Genomic DNA, 18,175 nt, shown 5'->3' with positions numbered 1-18,175 from the left:
TTGGGCGGGCCGCCTAAGCATTTTTTTGTTTGTTTTTTCCAAACAGTGAAATAATAAAACATTTGGGATGGAAAAACGCTTTCAGTGTAAACTTAAACATCTAAAACCAGATATAAACTATGTACACCCATCTAGTACTGGGTCAGACCACCCTTTTGCAGCCAGAACAGAATTAATTATTTGGGGCTTGGAAACATTGCTCAATTGGTATCAAGGGGCCTAACGTGTGCCAGGAAAACATTCCCCACATCATTACACCCCCGAGTACCATTGACACCAGACAGGATGGGTCCATGGACTCATGATGCTTACTTCAAATCCTGACTGCCATCAGCATGACGCAACAGGAAATAGGATTTGCCAGACCAGGCAATGTTTTTCCACTCCTAAATTGTCCAGTCTTGGTGATCGGGTTCCCACTGCGGCTAGTTCTTCTTGTTTTTAGCTGATAGAAGTGGAACCCAGTGTAGTCGTTTGCCCATCTGTGACAAGGACTGACGAGTTCCGAGATGCCGTTCTGCACACCACTGTTGTTCCGCACCGTTATTTGCCTGTTTGTGGCCCGCCTGTTAGCTTGCACAATTCTTGCCATTCTCCTTTGACCTTTCATCAACAAGCCGTTTTCGCCCCCACAAGACTGCTGTGGGCTGGATGTTTTTTGTTTCAAGCACCATTCTCGGTAAACCCTAGACAACGGTTGTGCGTGACAAGCCCGGGAGGCCAGACGTTTCTGAGATATCGGTGCTGCCTTGCACAGACGATCATACCATACTCAAAGCCGCTTAGGTCACTTGTTTTGCCCATTCTAATGTCAATCAAAAAGTAACTGAATGCCTGTCTGCCTGCTTTATATAGCAAGACACCGCCAACGTTTTCGTGAACAGGGTGGTGTACCTAATAAACCGCTTAAGGGAGTGTATTATTTAAAATAATATAATCTTCGAGAACTAACAATCACCAAAATAAAATCTAGACAGGCAGTGAAAATGCCCAAAACAATACATTTAGTAGTATTGCTTTTGTTATTATGTTTGAGTAAATGAACACAGCCTTCTCTGTTACAAAATGCATAGAATTGCAGGAAATTAGCTTTAAAACTGCAACATTTTCTCTCAGTTCCATGGCAAAGTGGGTAGAATTGCAGGAAATTTGCTTTAAAACTGCTAAACTGTCTCTACACCGCCAAGATGGGGGCTTCTAAAATCTTCCCTATAATTTAGCTGTGCCGCCTGGCAGACCAAGGCCATTGCCCTTTTTGATCCAGAACAACCCTGACGTTATTTTATAAGAAAGACTACTGGGAGACAGCTGGACAGAAGGAGTGTTGGAGACGTTTTGGCCTGTTTATGTGTTGCGTATCCAATTTGTAATTCGCTCTGGATAAGAGCGTCTGCTAAATGACTTAAATGTAATGTAAATATAAGTCGGAAGTTTACATACACCTCAGCAAAATACATTTAAATTCACAATTTTCACAATTCCTGACATTTAATCCTAATAAAAATTCCCTGTCCAAGGTCAGTTAGGATCACCACTTTATTTTAAGAATGTGAAATGTCAGAATAATAGTAGAGAGAATTATTTATTTCAGCTTTTATTTTTTTCATCACATTCCCAGTGGGTCAGAAGTTTTCATACACTCAATTAGTATTTAATAGCAACGCCTTTAAATTGTTTAACATGGGTCAAACGTTTTGGGAAGCCTTCCACAAGCTTCCCACAATAAGTTGGGTGGATTTTGACCCATTCCTCTTGACAGAGCTGGTGTAACTGAGTCAGGTTTGTAGGCCTCCTTGCTCGCACACACTTTTTCAGTTCTGCCCACAAATTTTCTATAGGATTGAGGTCAGACACTGGTGATGGCTACTCCAATACCTTGACTTTGTTGTCGTTAAGCCATTTTGCCACAACTTTGGAAGTATGCTTGGGGTCATTGTCCATTTGGAAGACCCATTTGCAACCAAGCTTTAACTTCCTGACTGATGTCTTGAGATGTTGCTTCAATATATCCACAGAATTTTCCTACCTCATGATGCCATCTATTTTGTGAAGTGCACCAGTCCCTTCTGCAGCTAAGCACACCCACAACATGATGCTGCCACCCCTGAGCTTCACGGTTGGGATGGTGTTCTTCTGCTTGCAAGCCTCCCTCTTTTTCCTCCAAACATAACAATGGTCATTATGACCAAACAGTTCCATTTTTGTTTCATCTGACTAGAGGACTTTTCTCCATGTGCAGTTGCAAACCATAGACTGGCTTTTTTATGGCGGTTTTGGAGCAGTGGCTTCTTCCTTGCTGAGCAGCCTTTCAGGTTATGTCGATATAGGACTCGTTTACTGTGGATATAGATACTTTCGTACCTGTTTCCTCCAGCATCTTCACAAGGTCCTTTGCTATTGTTCTGGGATTGATCTGCACTTTCGCACCAAAGTACATTCATCTCTAGGAGACAGAATGTGCCTCCTTCCTGAGCGGTATGACGGCTGCGTGGTCCCATGGTGTTTATACTTGCGTACTATTGTTTGTAGAGATGAACGTGGTACTTTCAGGCGTTTGGAAAGCGCAGGTGATCTGGAAGGGTAAGCGCAGGTCACCTGGAAGGGCCTGGAAGGGTTAGCGCAGGTAGCCTGGAAGGGTTAGCGCAGGTGACCTGGAAGGGTTAGCGCAGGTGGCCTGGAAGGGATAGCGCAGGTGGCCTGGAAGGGATAGCGCAGGTGGCCTGGAAGGGATAGCGCAGGTGGCCTGGAAGGGATAGCGCAGGTGGCCTGGAAGGGATAGCGCAGGTGGCCTGGAAGGGATAGGGCAGGTGGCCTGGAAGGGATAGCGCAGGTGACCGGGAAGGGATAGCGCAGGTGACCGGGAAGGGATAGCGCAGGTGACCGGGAAGGGATAGCGCAGGTGACCGGGAAGGGATAGCGCAGGTGACCGGGAAGGGATAGCGCAGGTGACCGGGAAGGGATAGCGCAGGTGGCCGGGAAGGGATAGCGCAGGTGGCCTGGAAGGGATAGCGCAGGTGACCGGGAAGGGATAGCGCAGGTGACCTGGAAGGGATAGCGCAGGTGACCGGGAAGGGATAGCGCAGGTGGCCTGGAAGGGATAGCGCAGGTGACCTGGAAGGGATAGCGCAGGTGGCCTGGAAGGGATAGCGCAGGTGGCCTGGAAGGGATAGCGCAGGTGGCCTGGAAGGGATAGCGCAGGTGGCCTGGAAGGGATAGCGCAGGTGACCTGGAAGGGATAGCGCAGGTGACCTGGAAGGGATAGCGCAGGTGGCCTGGAAGGGATAGCGCAGGTAGCCTGGAAGGGATAGCGCAGGTAGCCTGGAAGGGATAGCGCAGGTGGCCTGGAAGGGATAGCGCAGGTGACCTGGAAGGGATAGCGCAGGTGGCCTGGAAGGGATAGCGCAGGTGGCCTGGAAGGGATAGCGCAGGTGGCCTGGAAGGGATAGCGCAGGTGGCCTGGAAGGGATAGCGCAGGTGGCCTGGAAGGGATAGCGCAGGTGGCCTGGAAGGGATAGCGCAGATTACCTGGAAGGGATAGCGCAGGTGGCCTGGAAGGGCTGGCGCAGGTGACCGGGAAGGGATAGCGCAGGTGACCGGGAAGGGATAGCGCAGGTGACCGGGAAGGGATAGCGCAGGTGACCGGGAAGGGATAGCGCAGGTGACCTGGAAGGGATAGCGCAGGTGACCGGGAAGGGATAGCGCAGGGTTAGCAGAGGTGAGAGGAGAGCACGTACAGTTCTTACCGTATCACAGATACAGCTTATAGAATGCATCTCTGCACCTTTAGTATAGGAATGTGTTTAAGCTATTTATATATGCGCAATAAATTTGAACTTCAGCCAAAAAGATTAACGTTTGGAAACCTGATTTGAGGACATGTTATGGATAGCTCTCTCCTGTGCCAGTGGCTTCTCATAGGGAATCGCCACTACAGAGAACAAGAATGTAAGAGACAGACAAACTGACCGTGGTTTCCCCACTTCCAACTTCTTTGGCCTCAGGGTTATCCCATGACCCCCAGTTGGAGTCGTCCCAGGCCAGCTCATTCTCTGAGGGGGAGAAAGGAAATCACAAATTATTTCAAGGTGCAATCCAGAATCAATTGTCAGTTTTAAAAGCTATAAAGGCTATAAAGTTGAACATTTATTCAGACCAGGTGATGATACACACACACACACACTTGTACAACATATTTCAAACTGGTGGGGTCACACTAACAGAGAAAGCAGAGAGAGAGAGAAGAGCATGAAGGACAAGAGAATTCCCTTGACCCAAGAGAGAAAACGGATGAAGTTAGAGATGCTATAAATATCAATGAGTGGGAGGAGAGCTATTGACAGAACTCCTATTGACAGCCAAGGAGACGCCTGTTGCTATGGTCTTACTGAAACATGCATGCACACAGGCTCAGGGTTAAGAGCATGCATGTGGATTGTGTGCGTGTCTTCTTTTGTCCAGTATCATGCAGTAATCTGTTAAAATGCCCTCCTGTAGGATGACTCATTGCATACGACAAAGGGCAAAACTCCTCCCCCCCCCTCTTTCTTTCCATCCCTGTCTGCATCCCGCTGTCACTGCGGAGCGAAGCAACTCTCCGGCTCACCATCACTACACCTTGCGCATATTAACTGATATAATCTCTAATTATATTATTCATTATGTGACAGGCCAAGGATTTAAAGAGATGCATTGTTTACATTCCGTGCCCCTGGCATTTCTAACATCTAGAACACGAACAAAAAGTGCGACTTCGACAGCTGGCAAATTCTGCAGACACTAGACGATAGGTGACTTCGCCCATAGCTAAAACATTAACGTTTGCAGTCTCTTTTTGAAAAGCAAGCACACAAGTTGGTCATAAACAGCAACTTCTCTCTCCCAGAGCTGAGCGTTAGCTACCTCCTTTCTTGTCCGCCGACGAATTGTTGTTTTGCTGGCTCTGGAACAAGAACTCCCGGACTGCTTTGAGTTCTTGGACCCGACAGTACTCGAACAGGCAGCAGGACATTTCGATGCAGTCCCGACCAGAACGGATACAGGGAATTAGCCAGCTAGGCTAGCTAGCAGCTACAGTCCAACAGGGGGGGAACAACGTTGCAGTACGATTAAGTTTTCGCTAATCTATACAATAGACAAGACTAGAGTCCTCGGCGAAACGTTGTGTTGATATCTGTAACGTTCCCAGGAATATCGGTAGAAAATGAAGTGTACAGGCTGTTGCTGTCAGTGGTTTTCGTTACTATTTGCACGGTTTCCACTCTTTACTTGAAGTGTTTTGGTGACGACAAATACCGTTGTGAAACAGGCAAGAATAACTTAACACTTTACAGGTCACGGATTTTTGGAATAGGCTACTTCAGAATAAGAGTCCCGTCCTGCATGCTTTGTAAATTGATAATAAGTTTTTTTTAAATGATGGAAAATGTGCACAGTTATCATAATACATTTTGTACACGTTATCATACAAACAATAATGTAAAGTATTTCTATAAGATATTTTGTGAGTTTTCTTCTTCTTTTCAAGCCTAAATGGTCAATAATGTTTTGTTGTGTGTGTAGGTCTACTCCTATAATTTATTATTTTACAAAAACATTGAAGTTTTGAAACTGCAGTAAAAGTGTAGTAACTGCAGTCAACTGTGGTATTTTGGATGCAGTAATTGCAGAATAACTGCAGTTATACTGCAGTTACACTGCAAAATTACTCTAGTAAAAAAAACTGTGTTATTTTGGATGCAGTATTTGCAGCATGCTGCAGTTAAACGGCACTCTGATTTCAATTTTTTTTGTGGGGGATCAGCTTTAATGCAGTATGTTTTTCATATTGGATATACATAGGCCTTTGGCACCGTACACAATTTCCTGTACATTGTGTTAAATTAAAAAGGGTGATCCATTCTACTCAGGAGCCCAATCCGAATATTTTTTTTTCATATGAGACCGATAGGTTATATTTACACAAATACATGTGCCACAATGGACAACTTTTCAATTGAAGTGCAGTTTTCATAAGATAGGAAGGAAAGGAAATAAGGAAGGAAATAAACATGATTAAAAGATAAACATATTACCGTTTTGTTTTATGAAGTTAGAGCAATTTCCTCAAGTATGTGGTATATTTTCACAAGTCTAAGCACAGAAATCTAAACAGATCATTAAAATGGCTCATTTTTCAAAACTTTAAGCAAACATTAAGCACAACAATTCACTTATCACTGATCATTTTGTGGCCATTAAAGAGTAGCAACTCAGTTGAAATGCAGTACATTTTGCATATTTAACTCTGGACATATGGTTTGTTGCTCTGTTGCATTGTATTGTGATGTAACATACAGTTAGATACATGCAATGACTGGGAAGGTATAAGAGAGTTGGGTGTGTGTGATATATGTAGGTCTCTGTATTATAGCCTATTGCTAGTGCCTTCAGATGTATTCAGACCCCTTGACTTTTTCCACATTTTGTTATGTTACAGCCTTATTCTAAAATGGATTTAAAAAATAAATCCTCAGCCATCTACAGACAATACCATATAACGACAAAGCGAAAACCGCTTTTTAGAAATGTTTGCAAATTTATTTCAAAATATAAAACAGAAATAAGTACTCAGACTCTTTGCTATGAGACTCAATTTTTTTTATTTTACCTTTATTTAACCAGGTAGGCCAGTTGAGAACAAGTTCTCATTTACAACTGTGACCTGGCCAAGATAAAGTGAAGCAGTGTGACAAAAACAACAACACAGAGTTACACATAAACAAACGTAATGTAAATAACACAAAATAAAAATAGAAAACTCTATGTACAGTGTGTGCAAATGTAGAAGAGTAGGGAGGTATGCAAGAAATAGGCCATAGAGGCAAAAATAATTACACTTTAGCATTAACACTGGATTGATAGATGTGCAGATGATGATGTGCAAGTAGAGATACTGGGGTGCAAAAGAGCAAGAATGTAAGTAATAATATGGGGATGAGGTAGTTGGGTGTGCTATTTACAGATTGGCTGTGTACAGGTACAGTGATCAGTAAGGTGCTTTGACAGCTGATGCTTAAAGTTAGAGAGGGAGATATAAGACTCCAGCTTTGCAATTCATTCCTGTCATTGGCAGCAGAGAACTGGAAGGAAAGGCGGCCAAAGTAAGTTTTGGCTTTGGGGATGAACAGTGAAATATACCTGCTAGAGCTCGTGCTATGGGTGGGTGTTGCTATGGTGACCAGTTGACCAACTGAGATAAGGCGGGGCTTTACCTAGCAAAGATTTATAGATTACCTGGAGCAAGTAGGTTTGGCGACGGATATGTAGTGAGGGCCAGCCAACGAGAGCATACAGGTAGGTCGCAGTGGTGGGTAGTATATGGGGCTTTGGTGATAAAACAGATGGCACTGTGGTAGACTACATCCAGTTTGCTGAGTAGGGTATTGGGCGCTATTTTGTAAATGACATCGCCGAAGTCAAGGATCGGTAGCATAGACAGTTTTACGAGGGTATATTTGGTGGCATGAGTGAAGGAGGCTTTGTTACGAAATAGGAAACCGATTCTAGATTACATTTTTGATTGGAGATGCTGAAATTGAGCTCAGGTGCATCCTGTTTCCATTGATCATCCTTGAGATGTTTCTATAAATTGATTGGAGTCCACCTGTGGTAAATTATATTGAATGAACATGATTTGGAAAGGCTGTATATATAAGGTCTATATACCAAGCGATGAGGTCAAAGCAATTGTCCGTAGAGCTCCGAGACAGGATTGTGTCGAGAATCAGATCTAGGGAAGGGTATCAAAACATTAACATTTACATTTACATTTACATTACATTTAAGTCATTTAGCAGACGCTCTTATCCAGAGCGACTTACAAATTGGTGCGTTCACCTTATGACATCCAGTGGAACAGCCACTTTACAATAGTGCATCTAAATCTTTTAAGGGGGGTGAGAAGGATTACTTTATCCTATCCTAGGTATTCCTTAAAGAGGTGGGGTTTCAGGTGTCTCCGGAAGGTGGTGATTGACTCCGCTGTCCTGGCGTCGTGAGGGAGTTTGTTCCACCATTGGGGGGCCAGAGCAGCGAACAGTTTTGACTGGGCTGAGCGGGAACTGTACTTCCTCAGTGGTAGGGAGGCGAGCAGGCCAGAGGTGGATGAACGCAGTGCCCTTGTTTGGGTGTAGGGCCTGAACAGAGCCTGGAGGTACTGAGGTGCCGTTCCCCTCACAGCTCCGTAGGCAAGCACCATGGTCTTGTAGCGGATGCGAGCTTCAACTGGAAGCCAGTGAAGGGAGCGGAGGAGCGGGGTGACGTGAGAGAACTTGGGAAGGTTGAACACCAGACGGGCTGCGGCGTTCTGGATGAGTTGTAGGGGTTTAATGGCACAGGCAGGGAGCCCAGCCAACAGCGAGTTGCAGTAATCCAGACGGGAGATGACAAGTGCCTGGATTAGGACCTGCGCCGCTTCCTGTGTGAGGCAGGGTCGTACTCTGCGGATGTTGTAGAGCATGAACCTACAGGAACGGGCCACCGCCTTGATGTTAGTTGAGAACGACAGGGTGTTGTCCAGGATCACGCCAAGGTTCTTAGCGCTCTGGGAGGAGGACACAATGGAGTTGTCAACCGTGATGGCGAGATCATGGAACGGGCAGTCCTTCCCGGGAGGAAGAGCAGCTCCGTCTTGCCGAGGTTCAGCTTGAGGTGGTGATCCGTCATCCACACTGATATGTCTGCCAGACATGCAGAGATGCGATTCGCCACCTGGTCATCAGAAGGGGGAAAGGAGAAGATTAATTGTGTGTCGTCTGCATAGCAATGATAGGAGAGACCATGTGAGGTTATGACAGAGCCAAGTGACTTGGTGTATAGCGAGAATAGGAGAGGGCCTAGAACAGAGCCCTGGGGGACGCCAGTGGTGAGAGCGCGTGGTGAGGAGACGGATTCTCGCCACGCCACCTGGTAGGAGCGACCTGTCAGGTAGGACGCAATCCAAGCGTGGGCCGCGCCGGAGATGCCCAACTCGGAGAGGGTGGAGAGGAGGATCTGATGGTTCACAGTATCGAAGGCAGCCGATAGGTCTAGAAGGATGAGAGCAGAGGAGAGAGAGTTAGCTTTAGCAGTGCGGAGCGCCTCCGTGATACATAGAAGAGCAGTCTCAGTTGAATGACTAGTCTTGAAACCTGACTGATTTGGATCAAGAAGGTCATTCTGAGAGAGATAGCGGGAGAGCTGGCCAAGGACGGCACGTTCAAGAGTTTTGGAGAGAAAAGAAAGAAGGGATACTGGTCTGTAGTTGTTGACATCGGAGGGATCGAGTGTAGGTTTTTTCAGAAGGGGTGCAACTCTCGCTCTCTTGAAGACGGAAGGGACGTAGCCAGCGGTCAGGGATGAGTTGATGAGCGAGGTGAGGTAAGGGAGAAGGTCTCCGGAAATGGTCTGGAGAAGAGAGGAGGGGATAGGGTCAAGCGGGCAGGTTGTTGGGCGGCCGGCCGTCACAAGACGCGAGATTTCATCTGGAGAAAGAGGGGAGAAAGAGGTCAGAGCACAGGGTAGGGCAGTGTGAGCAGAACCAGCGGTGTCGTTTGACTTAGCAAACGAGGATCGGATGTCGTCGACCTTCTTTTCAAAATGGTTGACGAAGTCATCTGCAGAGAGGGAGGGGGGGAGGGGGAGGAGGATTCAGGAGGGAGGAGAAGGTGGCAAAGAGCTTCCTAGGGTTAGAGGCAGATGCTTGGAATTTAGAGTGGAAGAAAGTGGCTTTAGCAGCAGAGACAGAAGAGGAAAATGTAGAGAGGAGGGAGTGAAAGGATGCCAGGTCCGCAGGGAGGCGAGTTTTCCTCCATTTCCGCTCGGCTGCCCGGAGCCTTGTTCTGTGAGCTCGCAATGAGTCGTCGAGCCACGGAGCGGGGAGGGGAGGACCGAGCCGGCCTGGAGGATAGGGGACATAGAGAGTCAAAGGATGCAGAAAGGGAGGAGAGGAGGGTTGAGGAGGCAGAATCAGGAGATAGGTTGGAGAAGGTTTGAGCAGAGGGAAGAGATGATAGGATGGAAGAGGAGAGAGTAGCGGGGGGAGAGAGAGCGAAGGTTGGGACGGCGCGATACCATCCGAGTAGGGGCAGTGTGGGAAGTGTTGGATGAGAGCGAGAGGGAAAAGGATACAAGGTAGTGGTCGGAGACTTGGAGGGGAGTTGCAATGAGGTTAGTGGAAGAACAGCATCTAGTAAAGATGAGGTCGAGCGTATTGCCTGCCTTGTGAGTAGGGGGAAGGTGAGAGGGTGAGGTCAAAAGAGGAGAGGAGTGGAAAGAAGGAGGCAGAGAGGAATGAGTCAAAGGTAGACGTGGGGAGGTTAAAGTCGCCCAGAACTGTGAGAGGTGAGCCGTCCTCAGGAAAGGAGCTTATCAAGGCATCAAGCTCATTGATGAACTCTCCGAGGAACCTGGAGGGTGATAAATGATAAGGATGTTAAGCTTGAAAGGGCTGGTAACTGTGACAGCATGGAATTCAAAGGAGGCGATAGACAGATGGGTAAGGGGAGAAAGAGAGAATGACCACTTGGGAGAGATGAGGATCCCGGTGCCACCACCCCGCTGACCAGAAGCTCGGGTGTGCGAGAACACGTGGGCGGACGAAGAGAGAGCAGTAGGAGTAGCAGTGTTATCTGTGGTGATCCATGTTTCCTTCAGTGCCAAGAAGTCGAGGGACTGGAGGGAGGCATAGGCTGAGATGAACTCTGCCTTGTTGGCCGCAGATCGGCAGTTCCAGAGGCTACCGGAGACCTGGAACTCCACGTGGGTCGTGCGCGCTGGGACCACCAGATTAGGTGGCCGCGGCCACGCGGTGTGGAGCGTTTGTATGGTCTGTGCAGAGAGGAGAGAACAGGGATAGACAGACACATAGTTGACAGGCTACAGAAGAGGCTACGCTAATGCAAAGGAGATTGAATGACAAGTGGACTACACGTCTCGAATGTTCAGAAAGTTAAGCTTACGTAGCAAGAATCTTATTGACTAAAATGATTAAAATGATACAGTACTGCTGAAGTAGGCTAGCTGGCAGTGGCTGCGTTGTTGACTTTGTAGGCTAGCTGGCAGTGGCTGCGTTGTTGACACTACACTAATCAAGTCGTTCCGTTGAGTGTGATAGTTTCTACAGTGCTGCTATTCGGGGGCTAGCTGGCTAGCTAGCAGTGTTGATTACGTTACGTTGCGTTAAAAGAACGACAATAGCTGGCTAGCTAACCTAGAAAATCGCTCTAGACTACACAATTATCTTTGATACAAAGACGGCTATGTAGCTAGCTATGTAGCTAGCTACGATCAAACAAATCAAACCGTTGTACTGTAATGAAATGAAATGAAAATGTGATACTACCTGTGGAGCGAAGCGGAATGCGACCGGGTTGTTGAGTGAGGAAGTTCTATTCGGTAGACGTTGGCTAGCTGTTGGCTAGCTGTTGGCTAGCTAGCAGTGTCTCCTACGTTAAGGACGACAAATAGCTGGCTAGCTAACCTCGGTAAATTAAGATAATCACTCTAAGACTACACACTCTAAACTACACAATTATCTTGGATACGAAGACAGCAAAGACAACTATGTAGCTAGCTAACACTACACTAATCAAGTCGTTCAGTTGAGTGTAATAGTTTTTACAGTGCTGCTATTCGGTAGACGGTGGACGTTAGCTAGCTGGCTAGCTGGCTAGCTGCTGGGCAGATAGCAGTGTAGACTACGTTAGGACGACGAAATACGATAATTACGCAATTATCTTTGATACAAAGACGGCTATGTAGCTAGCTAAGAAGAAATTGCTAAGATTAGACAAATCAAACCGTTGTGCTATAGTGAAATGTAATGAAATGTAATGAAAAGTTATACTACCTGCGGGCCGAAGTGCGAATGCGACCGCTCGCTCCAACCCGGAAGTAGATGTACTGAACTCGAAATCAAGATAGTAACTCTAACTCCTACCTTTACACTTACCCTAACCATTTTAAATTCCAACTTCAATGGGGAAGGGACGTCCCAAGGATCCCAGATAGCACGGCCTGCAGCACAAGTCTATCCGGGAAATCGCAGCATTAACGCAGCATTGAAGGTCCCCAAGAACGCAGTGGCCTCCATTCTTACATGGAATACGTTTGGAACCACCAAGACTCTTCCTACAGCTGGCCATCCGGCCAAACAGAGCAATTGGAGATAAGGGCCTTGGTCAGGGAGATGACCAAGTACCTGATGGTCACTATGACAGAGCTCTAGAGTTCCTCTGTGGAGATGGGAGAACCTTCCAGAAGGACAACCATCTTTGCAGCACTCTACCAATCAGGCCTTTATGGTAGAGTGACCAGATGGAAGCCACTCCTCAGTAAAATGCACATGACAGCCCGCTTGGAGTTTGCAAAAAAGACACCTAAACGACTCAAAGACCATAAGAAAAAAGATTCTCTGATCTGACGAAACCAAGTTTGAACTCTTTGGCCTGAATGCCAAGAGTCACTCACGTCTGGAGGAAACCTGGCACCATCCCTAAGGTGAAGCATGGTGTTGGCAACATCATGCTGTGGGGATGTTTTTCAGCGGCAGGGACTGGGAGACTAGTCAGGATTGAGGGAAAGATGAACGAAGCAAAGTACAGAGAGATCCTTGATGAAAACCTGCTCCAGAGCACACAGGACCTCAGACTAGGGCGAAGGTTCACCTTCCAACAGGACAACAACCCTAATCACACAGCCAAGACAACGCATAAGTGGCTTCGGGACAGGCCTCTTCATGTCCTCGAGTGGCCGAGCCAGAGCCAGAGCCAGAGCCCGAACTTGAACCGATCAAACATCTCTGGAGAGACCTGAAAATAGCTGTGCGGCGACGCTCCCCATCCAACCTGACTGAGCTTGAAAGGATCTGCAGAGAAGAATGGGAGAAACTCCCCACTCTGTAATCACTGCCAAAGATACTTCAACAAAGTACTGAGTAAATGGTCTGAATACTTATTTAAATGTGATATTTAAGTTTTTTAATAAGCAAACATTTCTAAAAACATGTTTTTGCTTTGTCATTATAGGGTATTGTGTGTAGATTGATGAGGAAAAAAACATTGTAATACATTTTTGAATAAGGCTGTAACGTAGCAAAATGTGAAAAAAGTAAAGGGGCCTGAATTTTCCAGGAAAATTCCAGGGCTGGATGGCATACCATTTGAGGTATATCAAACCTTTTTTGATGTACTCAGAGGACCATTATTACTGTAGCATGTTTTAACCACTCCTATAAAAATGGTAGATTATCAGATACGCAAGAAGGTCTGATTTTACTATTACTGAAACAAAACCCAGGTGCTAAATATAAAGATCCAGTCCATTTTTTTTTTTAAACGGAGGTCCCTTGCACTTCAGTGTTGTGATACAAAAATTCAAGAAAAATGCATAGCGCATAGAATTAAAAAGGTATTGTTGGATATTTATAATCGTAATCAGACAGGTTTTTTACATGGACGATACATTGGAGATAATATAAGACAAGTACTGGAAACAATAGAACACTATGACCAATCTGGGAAACCAGACCTGGTATTCAAAGCTGACTTTGATAAAGTGTGACTGGAATGTATATATACAGTGCCTTGCGAAAGTATTCGGCCCCCTTGAACTTTGCGACCTTTTGCCACATTTCAGGCTTCAAACATAAAGATATAAAACTGTATTTTTTGTGAAGAATCAACAACAAGTGGGACACAATCATGAAGTGGAACGACATTTATTGGATATTTCAAACTTTTTTAACAAATCAAAAACTGAAAAATTGGGCGCTGCAAAAGTATTCAGCCCCTTTACTTTCAGTGCAGCAAACTCTCTCCAGAAGTTCAGTGAGGATCTCTGAATGATCCAATGTTGACCTAAATGACTAATGATGATAAATACAATCCACCTGTGTGTAATCAAGTCTCCGTATAAATGCACCTGCACTGTGATAGTCTCAGAGGTCTGTTAAAAGCGCAGAGAGCATCATGAAGAACAAGGAACACACCAGGCAGGTCCGAGATACTGTTGTGAAGAAGTTTAAAGCCGGATTTGGATACAAAAATATTTCCCAAGCTTTAAACATCCCAAGGAGCACTGTGCAAGCGATAATATTGAAATGGAAGGAGTATCAGACCACTGAAAATCTACCAAGACCTGGCCGTCCCTCTAAACTTTCAGCTCATACAAGGAGAAGACTGAGCAGAGATGCAGCCAAGAGGCCCATGATCACTCTGGAGGAACTACAGAGATCTACAGCTGAGGTGGGAGACTCTGTCCATAGGACAACAATCAGTCGTATATTTCACAAATCTGGCCTTTATGGAAGAGTGGCAAGAAGAAAGACATTTCTTAAAGATATCCATAAAAAGTGTTGTTTAAAGTTTGCCACAAGCCACCTGGGAGACACACCAAACATGTGGAAGAAGGTGCTCTGGTCAGATGAAACCAAAATTGAACTTTTTGGCAACAATGCAAAACGTTATGTTTGGCGTAAAAGCAACACAGCTCATCACCCTGAACACACCATCCCCACTGTCAAACATGGTGGTGGCAGCATCATGGTTTGGGCCTGCTTTTCTTCAGCAGGGACAGGGAAGATGGTTCAAATTGATGGGAAGATGGATGGAGCCAAATACAGGACCATTCTGGAAGAAAACCTGATGGAGTCTGCAAAAGACCTGAGACTGGGACGGAGATTTGTCTTCCAACAAGACAATGATCCAAAACATAAAGCAAAATCTACAATGGAATGGTTCAAAAATAAACATATCCAGGTGTTAGAATGGCCAAGTCAAAGTCCAGACCTGAATCCAATCGAGAATCTGTGGAAAGAACTGAAAACTGCTGTTCACAAATGCTCTCCATCCAACCTCACTGAGCTCGAGCTGTTTTGCAAGGAGGAATGGGAAAACATTTCAGTCTCTCGATGTGCAAAACTGATAGAGACATACCCCAAGCGACTTACAGCTGTAATCGCAGCAAAAGGTGGTGCTACAAAGTATTAACTTAAGGGGGCTGAATAATTTTGCACGCCCAATTTTTCAGTTTTTGATTTGTTAAAAAAGTTTGAAATATCCAATAAATGTCGTTCCACTTCATGATTGTGTCCCACTTGTTGTTGATTCTTCACAAAAAAATACAGTTTTATATCTTTATGTTTGAAGCCTGAAATGTGGCAAAAGGTCGCAAAGTTCAAGGGGGCCGAATACTTTCGCAAGGCACTGTATATGCCTGAAATATGTCAGCATTAGAGAATCTCTTATACAATGGGTTAAAGTTATGTATAGTAACCCAAGGTGTAAAATATTAAATTATGTCTACTTCTCAGAAAGTATTAAACTGTCAAGAGGAGTAAAACAAGGTTGTCCACTACCGGCACACCTATTTATTATTAAGGCCATCGAAATGTTTGCTATTAATATCAAGGGGCTAGAAATCCAGGGCTTAAAAACAAAGGTGTCATTGTACGTTGATGATTCCAGTTTCTTCTAAATCCACCATTTGGATCCCTCCATAGCCTCATAGAGGATCTAGATCATTTTTCTAACCTCTTTGTTTGCTTAAGGCCCTGCCTACACCTAACGACTTGTTTTTTAAATGATATGAGCAAAAAATATTCAATTTTATTTGGAATGGCAAGAGGACAGATATTATTAAATATTAAAGTATTTGTCACGAATCCTGAGTCTGTGTTTGCCTGTGTTTCTGTCCTGGGGTGTGTTTCCGGTGTCCTGGAACGCACCCTGTCTGGTTGCCGGGCGAATTAGCTTGTTGGGAGATCGATGTTCACCCGCACCTGTATCTCATCAGTAATCTGCACACCTGTCCTGATCATCACCTCTCCCCTTCAAAGGCTCTGACCTGACATCCATTCCCTGCCGGATCGTTAGCCACGAACAGTATGTTGTGCCATAGTATCAGCGTCAAGTTGGATAGAATTTGTTTTGTTGTTTTTTACGTATTGCTTGCCTTAAACTTACCTCCGTTTGTTCTGTCTTCAGTTACTCACCCGGATCATTTACCCCATTCCCGCCTGGTCGTCGGAGGATTCCGCTACCCCATTGGATCCACCTATTTACTCCCATCAACTCACCACCGCTGCCCGCTACGCCACCTGGATATATCTACCCATTCACATTCACTTGTAAATAAATACTCACCTTCTTCCTACTCTCCTTGTCCTGGTCTGCTTCTGGGTTCGATTTTGAAAGAACGTGACAGTATTAGACCTCTCACTAAAGGCTTCCGTCAAGAAAAGCTATACTTAAATCCGAATTGGTTCTATAACAGATTAGTAAGAATGGCTCATCCCATGTTCAAGAATGGCCTTTTTCCCTTTATTCAGATTACAACCTCTAACTTTCGGTTATTTGAAAATGAAATAGTCTCCAAATATTGCTATTGTTTTTAAACAAGCCAGAAAAAGTTGGTTGCAATTTCAGTTTAATCCACCAGAAAAGACAGAACAAATATTATGGTTAAACTCAAATATAATAATTGATCAAAAAATGTTTTATAATGGTATAGTCTTTGTAAATGATATTATAAAAAGGAGTGTTGGAGTTATGTCACACATGTAGCTAATATATGTAAATGTCTGCTCTATCCAAAATTACATCCAACGAATTGCAGCATTACCACAAAAATGGAAGAGGCAAGGGGAAGGGGGAGAAAGTAAGGAACTTGTCTGTCGGCCCTGCATTAAAGACCAAAATTGTTTAAAGAAAATTGTGATAAATAAGAATGTATACTAGTTTCATTTTAGGACCAACATTTTTACAGCTGTGCTATACAGATTGAAAAATGGCTGTGAAGAGATTTTCGACAGCGAAAATCCACAGCTTTTAGTTATTTGACTGTATTTTGTATTTGTTTTGCTTTCAATCTTCAGTAGCTCAATCTTCAAGTTCATGGCTTATTTTTGTGTGAAATGTAATATTTTTTTTGTTTTGATTACATTTTAAAATAGCTCTTACATAAAGCATGCCATGACTATGAAAATTATGTTTTCTGAATCAGGGGAGGATGGACAAAAATCCATGGCTTTAGTTTATTGGAGTCATTTTTGTTTTGGGGAGATTTCAATTTTCAATAGCTCTTACACAAAGCGTGCCATGAATATGAAAATTATACAATCTGAATTGGGGGAAGATGGACAAAATTCCACAGCTTTTATGTGTGAAATGTCATATCTAAATATATATTATTTTTTTGCGCTTGCTTTCAATTTTTAATAGCTCTTACACAAAGTGTGCCATGACTATGAAAAGTATATATTCTGAATTGGGGGAGGATGATTAAAAACCCACAGCTTTTTGTGTCAAATTCTGTATATATATTTTTTCTTGTGCTTTCAATCTTCAATAGCGCTTGCACAAGCCTACCATGACTATGGAAATTATATATCCTGAATCAGGGGAGCATGGAGACAAATCCACTGCTATTTTTTTGTTGTTAAAATATCTTGAATTGTTTAATTTTTTTGCTTTCAATCTTCAATAGCTCTTACACAAAGCGTGCCATTACTATGAACATGATACATTCAGAATCAGGAGAGGATGGACAAAAATCCACAACATTAGTTTAAAAAAAATATTTAGTCATTTAAAAAAAAAAAATTGTGCTTTTAATCTTCAATAGCATGCCATGACTATGAAAATTATATAATCTGAATTGGGGCGGATGGACCTTATATAGACAGGTGTGTGCCTTTCCTAATCATGCCCAATCAATTGAATTTACCACAGGTGGGCTCCAATGGAGTTGTAGAAACACTTTAAGGATGATCAATGGAAACAGGATGCTCCGGAGCTCAATTTCGAGTCTCATAGCAAAGGGTCTGAATACTTATGTAAATGAGGTATTTCTGTGTTTTATTTTTTATATATTTGCAAAAATATCTAAAAACCTGTTTTTGCTTTGTCATTATGGGGTATTGTGTGTAGATTGATGAGAGAAAAAAATGAAATCCATTTTTAGAATAAGGCTGTAACGCAACAAAATTTGGAAAAAGGGAAGGGGTCTGAATACTTTCCGAATGCACTATGTCCAATATGAAGAGTGTACGTAACATTGTGCAATACAAATGTGTTAATTCACAATGTGATTTAAATTATAAATATAATAACTACTAATATATATATAATTCTTTCTATATTAAAATTGTTATTGCTAT

General features: G+C 44.0%; 1 protein-coding gene across 2 annotated transcripts in view; it reads right to left on the bottom strand.

Annotated features, from left to right (window-relative positions):
* Positions 1-5,305, bottom strand: part of LOC115138362 (rab3 GTPase-activating protein non-catalytic subunit-like) — a 28,911-nt gene extending 23,606 nt beyond the window's left edge. For both annotated transcript variants that reach the window (XM_065025648.1, XM_029675152.2), the window contains exons 1-2: positions 4,900-5,305; positions 3,967-4,049 (exon numbers count right to left, since the gene is read on the bottom strand). In XM_065025648.1, the coding sequence (XP_064881720.1) occupies positions 3,967-4,049; positions 4,900-5,008 (192 nt within the window). In that variant the 5' untranslated portion in view covers positions 5,009-5,305. The remainder of the gene's footprint in view (positions 1-3,966; positions 4,050-4,899) is intronic.
* Positions 5,306-18,175: the final 12,870 nt, after the last annotated feature.

This window comes from Oncorhynchus nerka, linkage group LG12 (assembly GCF_034236695.1).
Source record: "Oncorhynchus nerka isolate Pitt River linkage group LG12, Oner_Uvic_2.0, whole genome shotgun sequence".
Classification (NCBI taxonomy): Eukaryota; Metazoa; Chordata; class Actinopteri; order Salmoniformes; family Salmonidae; genus Oncorhynchus; species Oncorhynchus nerka.
The sequence above is the reverse complement of the archived record's forward strand: the minus strand, read 5'-3'. Positions and strand labels throughout refer to the sequence as shown.